Source organism: Phyllobates terribilis, unplaced genomic scaffold, assembly GCF_046119375.1.
Source record: "Phyllobates terribilis strain yellow unplaced genomic scaffold, ASM4611937v1 Scaffold_182__1_contigs__length_3807330, whole genome shotgun sequence".
Classification (NCBI taxonomy): Eukaryota; Metazoa; Chordata; class Amphibia; order Anura; family Dendrobatidae; genus Phyllobates; species Phyllobates terribilis.
The window spans coordinates 2,427,214-2,443,842 of record NW_027362942.1 but is presented as its reverse complement, the minus strand read 5'-3'; the positions used below and the strand labels follow the sequence as shown (position 1 = coordinate 2,443,842).

At 40.9% G+C, this 16,629-nt stretch overlaps 1 protein-coding gene across 2 annotated transcripts in view; it reads right to left on the bottom strand.

Moving 5' to 3' along the window:
• Positions 1–3,093: 3,093 nt before the first annotated feature.
• LOC141212707 (uncharacterized) overlaps positions 3,094–16,629 on the bottom strand; it is a 45,394-nt gene continuing 31,858 nt past the window's right edge. For both annotated transcript variants that reach the window (XM_073664991.1, XM_073664990.1), the window contains one exon: positions 3,094–11,896. In XM_073664991.1, coding sequence (XP_073521092.1) covers positions 10,104–11,896 — 1,793 coding nt within the window. In that variant the 3' untranslated portion in view covers positions 3,094–10,103. The remainder of the gene's footprint in view (positions 11,897–16,629) is intronic.

Below are 16,629 nucleotides of genomic sequence, written 5' to 3'. Positions count from 1 at the left end.
GACCAAAAAAGGCTTGGTCTCATCAGGCTGCATAAGGATAGGGGCAGAACTGAACCTCTCTTTGAGATACTCAAACGCTTCAATGGCCTCAGTAGTCCACTGGACCGTATTCGCACCTTTCCTGGTGAGATTGGTTAGAGGTTTAACAATTACAGAAAAATTCTTAATGAATTTCCTGTAATAATTGGCAAAACCCCAAAATCTCTGTATAGATTTCAAACCAATAGGCATAGGCCATTCCTGCACAGCCAAAACCTTCACAGGGTCCATCTCAAAGCCCTCGCTGGAGACAATGTAGCCCAAAAAACAAATTTTCTGTACAGCGAACTCACATTTCTCCAGCTTAGCAAAGAGTGAATTATCACTCAATAACTGCAAAACTTCACGTACACTCTGCCAATGGGACTCCAGATCTGGTGAATAAATCAAAATGTCATCCAAATACACAACTACATTCTTACCAATCAAAAGCTCAGGATGTCATTAATAAGGTTCTGAAAAAATGCAGGTGCATTGGTAAGACCAAAAGGCATCACCAGATTCTCAAAATGACCCACCGGAGTGTTAAAAGCAGTTTTCCATTCATCACCCTCCTTCACTCGTAACGAATTGTATGCCCCCCCCCCCCCGGAGATCAATTTTAGAGAACCACTTGGCCCCCACCAACTGGTTAAACAAGTCAGGAATTAACGGCAATGGGTAGGAATTGCCGGAGGAGAATTTTTCCGGTGATTTGGAGAGGGTTTGGACTAATGTACGTTGCAACCTGCAAGAGGCTAACAAGAAGTCCAAGAAGTATTTTGACAGGAAACGTAAGGAGGTTTTGTTTACTGTGGGTGACATGGTTTGGTTGTCCTCAAAGAACCTGCAGTTGAGGATTCCCTCTAAAAAAACTGGGTCCTAAGTTTGTGGGTCCATTTAAGGTGCTTCAGGTTGTTAACCCGTCTGCTGTTAGGTTGGATGTCCCTACTTCCTGTGTTTCATGTTTCCTTGTTGAAAAAGGCTGATGTATCAGATAGGAATGCCACTGTCACAGTTCCTCCTGTGTTGGAAGACTGCGAATATGAAATTTCTCGTATCTTGAATTCTAGATGGCATAGAGGGAGATTACAGTATCTTGTCTCCAGGAAGGGTTTCGGTCCCGAAGACAACTCCTGGGTAAGGACGGATGATATCTCTGCTCCTAGGCTTGTTAAAGCTTTCCACAAGAGGTTTCTGGATAGGCCTGGAGGATCCTCATAAAAGAGGGGGTACTGTTAGAAAAAACAAACAGGAGGGTTCTATCTTGTGTTTTGCGGTCACGTGACCATCGGCCTTTATATTCCAGCTCCGCCCTTTTGGCTGTGCTGGCCTTCAGTGTTTGACTGTTTCTCTAGCCAGGTGCTTTTGTGCCTTTCTCTGTCAGTTTGTTTTGTCCGTCTGGGACCTCTAGTACTTTTTTGTCTGTCTTTTTGTGTTCTGCAACAACTTCTCTGTTTAGGAGGTGTCCCATTTTTTGTCCCAGTCCTTAGTTCTATTAGGGACCCCTCCCCTTATGCTATAGGTCTTCGTTGAGACTAGCCGAGGACTAAGGCGGGTCTGTTCGCTAGGAACAGGCAGCCCGCTACATCGTAGGGATTCAGCTTAGTCTTACTGTAGGGACAGCTTTCCCCTTTCCTTAGTACTTGTTGCAGATCATAACATTGTGGTTCTGGGATTTTTGCTCACCGTTCTTGAGATCATTTTGACCCCACGGGGTGAGATCTTGTGTGGAGCCCCAGATCGAGGGAGATTATCAGTGGTCTTGTATGTCTTTCATTTTCTAATTATTGCTCCCACAGTTGATTTCTTCACACCAAGCTGCTTGCCTATTGCAGATTCAGTCTTCCCAGCCTGGTGCAGGGCTACAATTTTATTTTTGGTGTTCTTCGACAGCTCTTTGGTCTTCACCATAGTGGAGTTTGGAGTGTGACTGTTAGGTTACGGACAGTTGTCTTTTGTACTGATAACAAGTTCAAACAGGTGCCAGTACTACAGGTAATGAGTGGAGGACAGAGGAGCCTCTTGAAGAAGTTACAGGTCTGTGAGAGCCAGAAATCCTGCTTTTTTGTAATTGACCAAATACTTATTTTCCACCAAAATTTGAAAAAAAAATTCTTTCCAAATCAGACAATGTGGTTTTCAGGATTTGTTTTCTCATTTGGTCTCTCATAGTTGAGGTCTACCTATGATGTCAATTACAGGCCTCGCTCATCTTTTTAAGTGGGAGAACTTACACAATTGGTGGCTGACTAAATACTTTTTTTCCCCACTGTAGTTCCCTGGTAAACACTATTCAATTGTAAGTGAATTTGGAGATCATTTGGGGCTTTGAATCAATTGGGATAAGTCTATATTAATACCGGTAGATGAATTATCTCAAAACTCTAAACACGCTTGAGAGTGGGACGGGAATTAAAAAAATCTAGGAATTCATATAGCTGTTAATATTAGAGCCTTTGTCTCTTTGAATGTGGTCTTCTTATACGCTAAGTTCCAACAACAAAAAAATCAATACCGGGTGCAAAATACCCTTATTACCCTTGTGGTTTGTATGTTTAATGAAATTAGTGATATGTACAATGTAAACATTGGCTGAGCTACATATGACCTTGAACAATACCTGTGACCCAGTGCGGTGCGAAATTGATCAATACCTGTGCAGCTGAATAGCAGACCCCATAGTGTGAAAGTAAATAGTGTCAAGCACTGGCAGTGCATTGAGTTTGTCAGTTAAACTATTCCTGAACAATTCATCTCCCACACTGTTATGCCAAAACCAGAATGAGATTTTTTTTTTTTTCACTGAACTTTTATGCATAAAAGAGACAAAGCATGAACAAGAGACACAATTCTGCAGAAAAAAAAAACGTATAAAAAATGCAGCAAAACCTTGATGCAGTTTCTTTCCTGCCAGAGATCAGGTTTTGCTGATTTGCGAAGCAAAAAAAAACATGATGTGTGAACATAGCCTAAGGAAAATCTTTTAGCTTCCTCAAAGGAAATGTGCATGTACTAACTTGGTTTTCATACAGGTCCCCAAATGTGAATGACTATGACAAAAGCAGCACAGAATGTAGTTTGGGAAATCTTTATTAAACAGCTATTCGAGGAGGTCCCGTAGATTGTAGTTACAGATGCAGCATTGCTTACAGAGTACATGTAATATCCTTGAGACTATTGAAATTGCTCTGTTTTAGTATCCTTCCACAATTCCATAGACTACTCCACTTTCTGTGAGTAACATACAGAACTATTCATTCTAAGCCTCCTGGTTCACGACTAGATGCGCAAACTACAGAAGCCATTCACAAGAAACAATGGGAGAGAGGGAACAGGTTGGGGATGTAATGGACTTTCAGTCACAGCATGCAGTGGTTTCAGCAGTTTTGCGAGTGAAAGTGGTAATTTCAAGTGCCACATAGCATAAAGCTTGGTGTACCTGTCCATGATACGGACGAGTGCATGGAGTTGTAGATGGATGCAGTCAAAGCTGCAGGAATGTACACATTTTATGGAAAGCTGGGTGTCAACACCTTTAGGCAGCTCTTAGTCCATAAAATGACTGCTGGTGGAGGAGCATGTGACCAGATCAGTCCATCAGCATCCAACTGAAAATGACTTCATGTGGGAAAGCTGCTTTTCTACGGGAGGAGACTGATGGACTCGTCTGGTCACATGTTCCTCCATCAGCAGCCATTTTAAGGGCAGTATAGCTGTGCAGTCTGTGATGAGAGCAATAACAAATGCAGAAAAAGAAACTGTAATACATATATATTCCTAAGTGCTAAAAATCATGTTCCCAACCCATCTGTTAAAATAAAGATACAGTGGCCAACCCCTTTAAGTTTATAATCTGGTGTAATATGTTATTTAAATAGGGGTTTAAGGAATTGGGTTAATTTACAGCCATTTGGGACCCATCAGGTTACCCAGGGTGCGCACATTGTGACTTCCCCCTCTCCAGTCTGGTAATATTGTGTAATTACTCTCACAAACATGCCCCTGTGTGTACGAGGAAAGTAAATAAGGGGAAGACATAGGTTGAGGTAGGAGCACCTACATTCATGCCCTGGAGTTAGTAATGCAAACTCCTTGGCTTTGTTTTTCCATTTTTGTCAATGCGGAAAGCAGTCACACATGGCTCAGCAGACAACAGCTACATATGTACAGTAATACAGTAAGGCATGCAGTTTTCTAACATATAACATGTTAATATTGGATCCTGAGGCACATCTCTACAAGACATTTTGTACAAAACTGGAAATTCAGATTTCACTGTAAATACCTAGAAGAAAAAAAAAACATACATCCTTTGATCCTCGCTGACTTTACAAAAGGTTTACTGCAGGGCTAAATCTAATCTATTTTCACATCATATACTAACTGCTAATAGATAAAAATTGTGACAACCACTCTTCTTCAGAAGTCCCTCTTGACATTTCCAAATATCTACCTTCACCTCAAACTTGAGGATGCCTCTGATGATGTACACTAGTGAGAACCCTCACTAATTACTCTTTGCAACCATTGTGTTTGGCCAGAAACTATACAAGTGGCGAAATTTGTCAAAACGGTGCACAAGAAAACTGTGTTAGTTCTGATAGGCTGCATTTAACGTGTCCTTCACACATCTACCGGCAAGGTTTGGCAAAACTCCCTTCTTCTGAGTTCAGCTTTCAGAATCTGTGTGAGGAAAGGGAGGAGGGATTTGTGCTGTATTGCAAACAATTTGGGGCTACGATAGGAGCAGCACTACTTTCAGACATTTACAGGGGTTGTCTTCTATTAGAAAATCTTGGTCCCCTGGTTTGTTGTAAGAAAATAAAAAAGCTGTACATGGCTGCAGCGCAGAGTCCCTGACGCTATTTCCAGTGTCAGTTATTGGCTGTAACGCTGAAGTCATGTTGATAGATCAATCATTGAGCTTAGGGGCTGTGAAGGGGCATTCCATCTACTCAGGCAGAGCCACTGAGCTCATTGACTGGCTGGCGCACTAACGATGTGACCAATACCGGACAGCGGGAGCACAAGCAGAGACTCAGGGCTGGTCACCAGGTGGAGGTGGGTGAATAAAGCACTTTTTTACAACAAACAGAACTTGGGGACCAAGAGTTTCAAAAAGGGGACAACATATTTAAGCTTAATCTTTCCTATACTTACAGAGAAACATGGATATGTCTACATGTGTGATGGCAAGTATTTTGGTTGAAGAGACATATATAGGAAACTTTTTTAACACGGTCATTAAGTTTTAGGGTACAATTAGACTAGACAGCTCAAAACTCAGCCAAATTTATCAGAATGGCACTTGCTAAATGACAAATTTGACCTAACTTGCTGGACATGTTGGGCACTTTTCCTGGCATACTTTACACCAATATTTTGCCAATAAATCTGGTGCATTTAAATACTATTAACCACACTCCTTATCTAGAAACATGTTAAAGTTAGTGAGGATGGTACAATATGTATTGACACTCACCATGTAATGCATGTTTTGGCACATTGTGTATATTTTTTCAGTAAATCTCCCAAATATTTTTTTTGTCTTCCTTTTTACAAGAGGATCTAATGTTTTCAGTTACAGTAACGTTGACCATTAGCTGGGAGAATGAGCCTAGAAACTATCTTATTGTAAAATCTTAGCGGTAAATCTCCAGGCAGAAGTTTTGCTTGTAGTTGAAAGTAAGCTGTTTTAAGGTTCATGTTCTAAAACATAAGCATCCATTATGACTCTAGGTCATTAGCATGGAGGTAGTCTTTCCCAAAATAAGTGTTTTTTTAACCAGCTAGTTCTAACTCTATGCATGCACAATCTGATAGCTGACTATTAGCATTTTAAATATTTTTATCAACCAGGCATTATCTTTTGCTACTTCAGACACAATGGAGCAAATCTGTATATACCATAACATATTGATAAGAATGAGACAGTATTGTCTTCATGCAGAAAAACCAATCAGCTACAATCAGGAGGCTATACTTTTTGAGTAATATTAAGGACATTGCTTAAACAAAATGGCAACACACCATTATTAGCTTTTGCGGCCATTTATAAAACTAGTAACGCAGTCTAATAAGAGATTCCTAACTGAGTAAAAAGTACCATTGAAAGGTTTGTGTGGGTTTCCTCTGGGTTCTCCGGTTTCCACCCACAATCCAAAGACATACTGATAGGGAATCTAGATTGTGAGCCCCAATGGGGACAGCGATGACAATGTATGTAAAGCACTGCGGAATATGTTAGCGCTACATAAAAATAAAGATTATTATTATTTAAGGGTAAAAGAAAGGGATTGGCAGGTAATCATTACATGTATGCAAATTGCGAATGAGTGGTCACATGACCAACAGCAGACTGCTTTCTAGTTTTATAAATGTCCCGGAAAACCCCTTTAACAGCGGTATATCTAGGCTCGAGCAGCACTGAACTTAATGTTACTGCTTATTGTTATAGGAGATGTCTCATTTCACAAGTCTACAATACAGTATGTCCATATTGTGCTGACATCTGGGGGCAAATGAGAAAATTGCAATTTTAGATTTAAATAGTCTTTGCCGAAATTAACAGTTATCAGCAAACCATGCGATTGGTAATAACTTTGTGATCATTGGGGATCTGACTGATAAGGACCCTAGCTGATCCTTAGGAGCATCCGGCGATGGCATTGTACTCTGCTTTTTTCGGAAGTCGTAGAGAGAGTCCTAGAGCAGTGGTGCTAATGTGTGCCCCAACCCTATACTGAAGGGGCATTTAGGAGCACTGTTCTCAGAATTGGTGAGGCTCCCAGTAGTTGGAATCCACCAATCACAAAGTTGTCACTTATGCTATGGAAAGGGGATACATTTTTATGTTGGGAATAACCCTTTCATTTCTACATTGACATTCAATGAAAACTAAAAAAATACCTGCCTGGGTAAACAATGAACAGACTGTGTATCTTGATGCAGTGTAGCAGATCCCTTATTCAGCTGATTGGCAGGATGCTAGAGGTTAGATCCCCATCAAACATTAAAGGCCTATCTCAGGGGTGCACAACTCCAGTCCTCAAGGGCCACCAACCGTGCACGTTTTCAAGATTTCCTTAGTATTGCACAGGTGATGATGCCAACCAGGGCTGTGGAGTCGGAGTCGGTGCTCATATTGGTGGAGTCTGTATAAAATGGACTGACTCCTAAAATATATAATAAATTGGGTACAGTAGATCAATGCAGTTTGTGTGGAATATTTTTTCATAGGAATTTGGGAAAGTTATGAAATGTCCTATAAATGGCTGTTCTATTCCTGATCTAAGGCTACATTCACACACAGCGTTTTTGCTGCGTTTTTTGAGGATACGTTTTTCAGCTGCAAAAGCAGATCAGCTTTTTAAAAAACCGCATCACCTGAAAGGCTTTTGAGCTCATAGATAATGTTTTCAATAGCAAAAGCAGATTACAAAAACGCCGAACAAACTGACATGCGCATTCTTTGTGAGGATCTGTTTTTTGAGCCCAAAAACAGATCCTCACAAAACGATGTGTCTGAATGTCATATCTTGAAACCCATTGACTTTGCTGGGATGCCCAGAGTCACTGCATTTTACTGCAAAAAACGGATCTGCAAAAACGCTGTGTGTGAATCATGGCCGTAGCCAGCGAGGGGCAGGGGGGGGGCTTGTTATATGTTTAAGTCTGGAACACCCCTTTGAGGTTGTGACCTAAAACAATTTAAAGTGAAAAGGAACTTCACCAAACTACTCTGATGCTCATTATTTAGGGTAGCTCTTCAAGTAGATCCATTAAAAGGGTTGTCCAACTTTAAGGACGATTTTTTTCTTTACTTAAAATTCATGTATTTGGGGCCAAAACAATTTTTGCAATTGGACTTTATTAAAGTTTTTGGACCATTTTCCTTCTATAGCCTCTGTCTTGCACGGTATATTGCGGCTGCAGAATGAGTTAAAGGAGATTTTCACTTTAACTCTCAACTGAGCTGATTTATGACCACCTCAACGTTGAATGTGTAGGGAAATCTAAGCAGCATTTACATAGCCCGATATGCAGCATTAAAAAACTGCCATCCAGCAACATGTTTGGCAGTCGTTTATTAGTCTGTTTACACAGTCAGAGAGCCCTTCAAATGATCATTGAAAGATCTGCAACAGATTGTTCAGTGCACATAGGCTGCCATTTTTCTCAGCAGCACAGGATGACGAGCTGCCGAGAACAACGATCTTTTGATCAAACCAAAAGAGCATTTCACCCAACGAAAAAGCATTTTGTGTTCCTAAAAACACTCGTACCTTATAATGGTCTCCTGTAAAAGCACCATTAGAGTCTTTAACCCCTTTACCACCTTGTGTTTTTTTGTTTTTATTTTTGGCTACCCTTATTACCAGAGCCATAACTTTTTTATTTTTCTGTCAATATGGCCATGTGAGGGCTTGTTTTTTGCAGGACTTTTGAACGTCACCATTGATTTTAAAATATAGTGTACTGGAAAACGGGAAAAAAATTCCAAGTGCAGTGAAACTGCAAAGAAAGTGCAATTCCACATTTTTTTTTTTTTTTAACCATGTTCACTAAATGCTAAAACTGACCTGCCATTTTGATTCCCCACATTATTATTATTATAGCGCCATTTATTCCATGGCGCGTTACATGTGAAAAAAAGAGGTCCACATACAAAAACAATCACACATCACATGTATAGGTTCGTGAAAAAAAAATCCAAAAGTTTGTCCGAAAAATAAATAAAAAAAGTCACCACTTTTCGTGATCCGTAGCATCTCAATTTTTCGGGACCTGGGGCTGAGCTTATTTTCTCTGTGCCGAGCTGATGTTTTTATTGATACAATCCTGGGATAGATACAATGTTTTGATCACACATTATTGCATTTTATTTCAATGTTGCAGCAACCAAAAAACCTTAATTCTGGCATTTTAATTTTTTTTCTGGTTACACCGTTTACAGCTCGGATTTTTTTTTTTTTTATTTAAAAGACAAGAATTATCCATTGTGGAAAAAAAAATCTCCATAAAAACAGAAAACAGACATAAGATGACATCAAATCAGTACAGAGATGTTATCTTATGTCTCTGAAAAAGTTTTTAAATATTTTTCATTAATAAATTTTCTATTTTTAATGGAGATTTTTTTTCCACGCTGGATAATTTTTGTCTTTTGAATACTTTTCCTGTGGAACTACCAGTTTCCGTGCGAGGAAGCCTATCTTCTACACGAATGGGTGAGCTGATGATTGTTTTTTCTTTTATATTCATAATTTTTTTTATATTTTGATAGATCGGGCGTTATCAAATATGTGTATTTTTGTTTTTGTTTTTTAATTCTCTTATTTTGAATGGGGCAAAAGGGGTTGATTTGAACTTTAACTTTTTTTTTATTTTTTACATGCTTCAATAGTCTACTTGAAGCTGTGATAATCTGATCGCTTGTGTTACACATAACAAAAGTACTCAACTGCTAGAAGCGTCGACGGCTGGGTGGTGCTGACAGCAGTTTGGCAATGACAACCACAGGGGTCTCCTGCAGACCCCGGGTTGTGGTGCCAATCCATCAGCGCCCCCAGATCATGTGACAGAGATGTTGATGGGCGGAGCCAATGACATGCATCTGGTTTTCGCAAATTAAATGCCGCTGTCAGAGATTTACAGCGGCATTTAATATGTTAACAGCCACAGATGAATAGAGGTTCCACCTGTGGCTGTTAGGGGCACATAACAGCTGATCAAATCAGCCGTCATGTGCCGGAGAAGGTGATGGCTCTGGCGCTAAGCCAAAGAGGGGGAGGCGACTTATGTTGTACCTATATGTCATATGTTGTAAAGGGGTTAAAAACTCGAAAAGGTACAAAGCTTGTAATGAAACCCAACTGCAAAAATTATTTACAGCCCCAAATACATGCATTTAAGAAAAAAATTAATTTTCTTCAAAAGGTAGACAAATCCTTTAAGACACTGATCATGTAATTTGTAAAACTTCTCAGCACGATACAACAATTTTTTGACAAACATGATCCATGTCCTAATCCAAAGGCTTATTTTCACCCTCAAATCTCTAACCTATAAGAATCCCATATTTATATAATATAAATATCTTCATGTGCAGAAGACTGAGGGTTTTCGGCTGCATGGATCTGACTGTGTTGAACAAGACGCGCTGGAGAACTGAAATATTTCCCACAGTTCAGGCATGGAAAGGCTTTCTTTCTTGTGTGACATTTCTGATGCCTTTTGAGATGAGAGTTTCTGGAGAAACATTTTCTGCATAAAGGACAAGAATACGGTCTCTCTCCTGTGTGAATTTTTTGATGCCTATGAAGATACGATTTACACGTAAAACTTTTACCACATTGAGAACAAGAATATGGCCTTTCAGTCCTATGTATCCTCCTGTGCTGGACAAGACTAGAGTTGGTGGCAAAACCTTTGCCGCATTCAGTACAAAAATGGGATCTTTCCATTACAGAAATCCTCCAATCCTTGGTGGGATCTGTTGGATCATTTATGTTTTCCTCACCAAAGGTCTCAGAATACGCTTTCTCTTCAAAGTGAGTTCGATGATGTCTTTTGAGTTCATAATTACTAATGAAACATTTTTCGCATTCCGGGCAAGTGTAGGGCTTGTCCCCAGTGTGAACTCTCTGATGTCGAACAAGATGGGAGTTTATCGTAAAAGATTTCCCACAATCCGTGCAAGAGTATGGTTTCTCTCCTGTGTGTATCCTTTGGTGAAGAGCCAGGTTTGCACTTGTAGTAAAACTCTTCTCACATTCAGAACAGTGATAAAGTCGGGCCCCAGTGTGGATCTTCTGGTGTAGAACAAGATTTGATTTGGTTGTAAAACATTTGCCACATTCTGAGCAAGAATATGGTTTTTCTCCTGTGTGTATCCTCAGATGTATAGCAAGGTTGGAGTTATTGGTAAAACATTTGTGACATTCAGGGCAGTAATATAAATTTTCACCTGTGTGGATTCTTTTGTGGATGGTAAGATTTGAATTTGTGGTGAATCGTTTTCCACATTCGGAACAGGAATATGGCCTTTCACCGGTGTGTGTTCTTTGATGTATGAGAAGGTGCGAGTTCCGGAAAAAACGTTTTCCACACTCTGAGCAGGAGTATGGTCTCACACCTGTATGGATCATCTGATGTCTATGGAGCTGCGACTTGCGTGTGAAGCACTTCCCACACTGAAAGCATATGAATGGTCTAGGTTTGGATGGATATATTTGGCCATTCTCTTGTATATGATTTACTCCTAAATATACATCTTCAAGATCTTCTTCATCACATATTGTTTCTTCCTTATTAAGGTGAGAATGACCTTGTGGAGTGCGATCAAATGTACATAAGTTTGTGTCATCCACAGTAACTTCTTCAAAGGTAAGTGGATCTATCTTAATATGAGCAGATGTATACTGCTGTCTGTAATTTGCAGAGGTGTAAACAGTGTCTGTTAGAGTTTCTTCATCGCACGAGACTGGCTCCTCCTTAACTTGAATAGATGAATATTCTTGTGTTGGATCTGTTATTGTATAAATCGTGGGATGGTCTTGATTTTCTTCCTCAAAGGAGAATGACTCTACTTTAATAAAAGAAGCTGGATAGTTCTGTTTGTGTGCTGTGGGTATATATAGATGGGATTCTTTGAGAACTATTTTTTCATATAGCTCCTCTTCAATATGAGGTTGTATTTTATTTGTTACATATATGTCATCATCTGTTAAATCTAATTCTTCAAAAGAATGAGGCACTTCTGTAACGTCTTCCAGGAAGTTTACCACATTTGAAATACTGGGATTGTCATTCATACAATCCGATGAAGAAACAGGAATGTAGGATGCTTTTGTTTTTGTGGCTTGAGGAAAATCTGTTGGGAGAGAAATATATTGTGCTTACAATATACAAATTCTATAACTAATAAAGACAGAAACAGTAGCAGCAAAGCTTAATAATGGGTTCAATACTGTAAAGAGGACCTTTCCCAAAATGTTTCATGTTTATCTGGACACACAATGTAAGAGTGGTTGCAGACAGTGGGTGTTATCAGACAGACAGTTTTCACTGTGGAATTGTACTTTTCCCTGTTTAATGCTGACCAATCATAAGCAGGCAGCAACACTCAAAAAACATGTCCCCACCAGAGCTTAGAGCAGGTTTCTCATTGTGTAATGATACAGCGCTGATCTCCTGGTCTAGCCTCCTGCATGAGTCAGTGTAAGGTGAGGGGCATTTCAGACAAATTTAGCTGTTTCACATTACAAACCCTTTTATCTTCTCTTGATTATCCTCTCCTGATTACAGAGTGTGTCAGTAATCACTTATGACTGCTGTGCTCACACAACTTGTAACTGCTCCGCAGTGAAATCGGGCTGTCACAACCTGCCTGTTCTAGGCTACCCCCTGTGTGAGATAAGATGACACCCTGCTTTGATCTTACTACAGAGCGATTACAAGTTTTCTGAACACAACAGACATAGGTATGATGCTGACAGTATGAGCGCTAATATCTGGACAGGCAGTGTGGGGGAGGAACAGTACAGCAGAACCAACAGGATAGGAGTAAAGGTGATAAAAGGGGTTTGTAATGTGAAACAGCTAAGCTCAGCTAATTTCAATCATGTAGAACAGGGGTAGGGAACCTCTGGCCCATGGACTGTTTATGTTCTCCGATGACCTTTGTTCCGGCCCCACACAGATTCTTGGAGGGCAGGGCTGTGGAGTCAGAATCTGTGTCCATTTTGGTGGAGTCGGTATAAAATGGACCAACTCCTAAAATATATAATAAATTGGGTACAGTAGTTCAATGGAGTTTGTGGGGAATATTTTTTCATAAGAATTTGGGAAAGTTATGAAATGTCCTATAAATGTCTGTCCTATTCCTGATCTAAGGGTCTAGACTTTTAGCTGAGATGAATCTGTGCTACAGTAAATTTATCACTTAAACATGAGCCGTGTATGAGGGAGTCAGAGTCGTGGAGTCAGAGTCGGTGTCATGGAAACTGAGGAGTCGGAGGTTTGGCTTACCGACTTCACAGTCATGATGGAACTGCAGAGCTTATGCCGGAAGCTGGCCCTTTAATTTCTTCTTGCACTGCGATCACACAGCTGAACGCCGTGGCACATGCAATAAAGGATTCCGTCCCAACGCTGGCCAGTGTCAGCGTCTGGACGTACTCTGTGAGCAGAGCTAGAGCACAATGAGCTCCCGTCCCCCACCTGTGATGCATGCACCGGCCCCAAATGTCTCCTGCGATGCGTGCACCAGCCCCAAATGTCTCCTGTACATACGCTAACGTCAATAAGAGCCCACAGAAGTCTTTGGAAACCACATTATCATGCAAAGTAAATGCTTGTGCATTATCAGCTCTTCATAAACTTCTATGGGCTCCATTGAAATCAACAGAATTGTGAATCCCAAAGTGATGTAGTTAATAAATACAACTCTCTCTGCCAAAAAAACAAGCCTGCATATGGCTACATGAATAAAAAAATTAAAAAAGTTATGCAGTGCTCAGCATAAATGAGTACACCCCCTTTTAAAAGTTAGATTGTAATCAATATCTCACTGAATACCAGAACAATTTCCATAACTGACATTAAGTTTTATAGAGTATTTTTTAACTCATAACATGAAAGTAATATAACTTTCACTACAAAATCTTCAGTTTTACTAAATTAGTCAATGCAAAAATTAATACACCCCACATCAAAAACTACTACATAACGTATTTTGTATGACCTCCATGACTTTTATGGACAGCACCAAGTCCTCTAGGTATAGAATGAACAAGCTGGTGACATACTGCAACATCTATCTTCTTTTTGCCATCCTGGGCACCTTCTTGGTATAATGTCCCCCACTCAGGGCCCCTTACATTCTTCTCCAGCACATTTTAAAAAGAAACAAACGATTATTCTTACCTTACCCTGCTCCCCTGCCTTGCGGCGTCATCTTCTTGATGCACATCCAGGTTAAATTGATGTTGGTGGGCCCCCCTCCTGCACGGGCCTGATAACAGAGGGTCCTGGTGGGGCTGCATGAGTTTTGCTAGTGTCAGAGAGCTACATTTAATTTATGGTATCATGAATTCACAGATGTACTGCTCTATATTGAAAGAGAAGATGCTACCATCACTCCATGCACTTAGTAGCCGTGCACTCTTCAAACATGACAATTATCCAAAATATACATGTAAGGCCATTGCTGCATTTCTGAAGAACAACAGGGTTAAAGTGATTCAGTGCCAAAGTATGGTATGTCGCCTGATCTGAACCCAATTGGACACCTAGAGGGAATTCTACATAGACAAGTGTACATCACTCTCCCTCCAGCATTCAGACACTAAAAGAAGTCGTTCTTGAAGAATGGAAAAAGATAGATGATGCAATATGTCACCAACTTATTCATTCCATGTCCAGAAGACTTAGTGCTGTCCTTAAAAATCACACGTCATACAAAATACTAGAAGTAGGAGTTTTTGATGTGGGGTGCGCATTCATTTTTGCATCAACTAATTTGAGTAAGGGAATATGCAGCAGTTTAGTATTTGAAGCAGAAACATCTGGTGCAAATACAGGCATGTTGGCAGTAAAAAATACATACGTTTTGAACGCGTTTTTGATTAATTTTTTACATGTGTTTTTCCCATTCATTAGTTTGGGTGAAATCTGCAGCAAAAATGCTGAATTGACAAGTTGCAGATTTAAATCTGCAAGGAAATAATGAGCAACGTGTGCATAAAACTTCAAGGATTTCATTCACTTTGCTGGTACTACAAAATCCTTCAGGGTTTGTGACATATCGGCGTAGAAAAAATATGACAAACGTGACAAAACCGCAACAAGTGCACAGACCCTAAAACTGAAGATTTTGTAGGGAAAGTTATATTATTAATAGTGTTGAGCGAGCATGCTCGACACTGCTCAGTACTCGCCCGAGCATCTCACTACTCGGGATGTTCGGCGAGGTTACTCGGGCGGGAGCTTGGGTCTCCGCCCTGCACGTTTGGCGCTCTTTACAGAGCCAATGAACATGCAGGGATTGCCAGCCAGTCATTGTAATGCCGCAGCCATGTTGGTTGTGGGCATTATAGTGATTGGCTGGCCACACAGCGTCACCTCGAGTATTTAAAACCGGGCGCCGCCATCTTGGACACAGTCGCCCGGGATCAGACAGTGTAGGGAGAGCGCTGCTGAGTAAGGAAGAGATATATAGTGCGAAATAGTTAGTGTAGGGTCTGTAAAGGCTGCCAGATCAAACAAACAGTCCTTCTAAGGACTAATATCCATCCCAGATATCAGGCAGCCAGGCAGGCAGGCTGTATAGGAGATGCAGTGGTTATACCAGCAAACGCTGCATTACAGTCCTGTGTGCTGCTTTTCAAATTGCTAGACTTAGCCCCAGGTCTCAGGAAATCCTTTTTTTTTTTTCATCTAAAACCTTTTTTTTTTTTTTTCCCCCTCAGTCAGACTATACAAATACCCGTCTTATTAACCTTTTGGTATCCCGCCCCCCCCCCAAAAAAAAAAAAATAAAAATTGAGTGTGTCTGTGAGTGTTCAGACACAAATTTATCTGTTTAAAAGAGTCTGGTGTAGGCCAAATACCTAGAACTGTAGTTTTCCTCTTCCACGGTTCAAATCTCTGTATTATCCACTTTTTGCCCTTTTTCAATAAAAAAAACAAACATTTTTTTGAGTGTCTCGCTGACTGTTCAGACACAAATATATCTGTTTAAAAGACTATGGTGTAGGGCAGAAAATAGAACTGTGGTTTTCCTCCTCCACGGTTCTAATCTCCTTTTTGTTACCCTTTTGCCATTGATAGTGCGAGTGTTAGCTATTTTAACTTCATTTATAATGGGCAAGGCGCGCGGCAAGGGACGTGGAACTGGACGTTCTGGTGATGGCGCATGCAGAGGACGGGGCCGTGGCCAAGGTGAAAATGTGCCACAACCAACAGCCACATCTTCTCGCTCCTAGTTCTTGACAGAATTACTAGGGAACCACACAACAGCACCACTATTGCGAATTGATCAGTGTGAACAGGTTATTAATTGGATAGCAGATAATACTTCCACTCACCTGGGCACCACCACCTCCGGTCTGTCTTCCACACGGTCAAATCTTAGTAGCCGTGAGTCTCGCCCGCATACTCCTCCTCACCCTGATGCTCCTTCCTCCCACCATGCAGAGTGTCGTCAGACAGCAATTGATCCCACACTTGGACACTCTGAAGAGCTGTTCACTGGTCCATTTCCATATTTGGGCCCCTCGCCTGCTCCGCTTGAAGTGGTGGAAGAGGGGATCCCATGTAGCGATGGCCAAATATTTGAACAGCCACGGTCCAGGAAGGCGACGCTGGCAATTTGTCACAAGAGGTGGACGATGATGAGACAATTGCCACGAAGTGAGGAGGAGGACCGTGGTGCGGAAGTGGAAGAGGAGGAGGTGGTGGATGATCTAGTAACTGACCCAACGTGGCAGGAGTACATGCAGAGCGAGGCCAGCAGCACACAGGGGGAGGGAGGCAGAGTACCCCAACAGGCAGGAAGAAGCAGTGTGGTGGCCGCAGACAGAAGGCCGGCAACCGTTCCCCGTA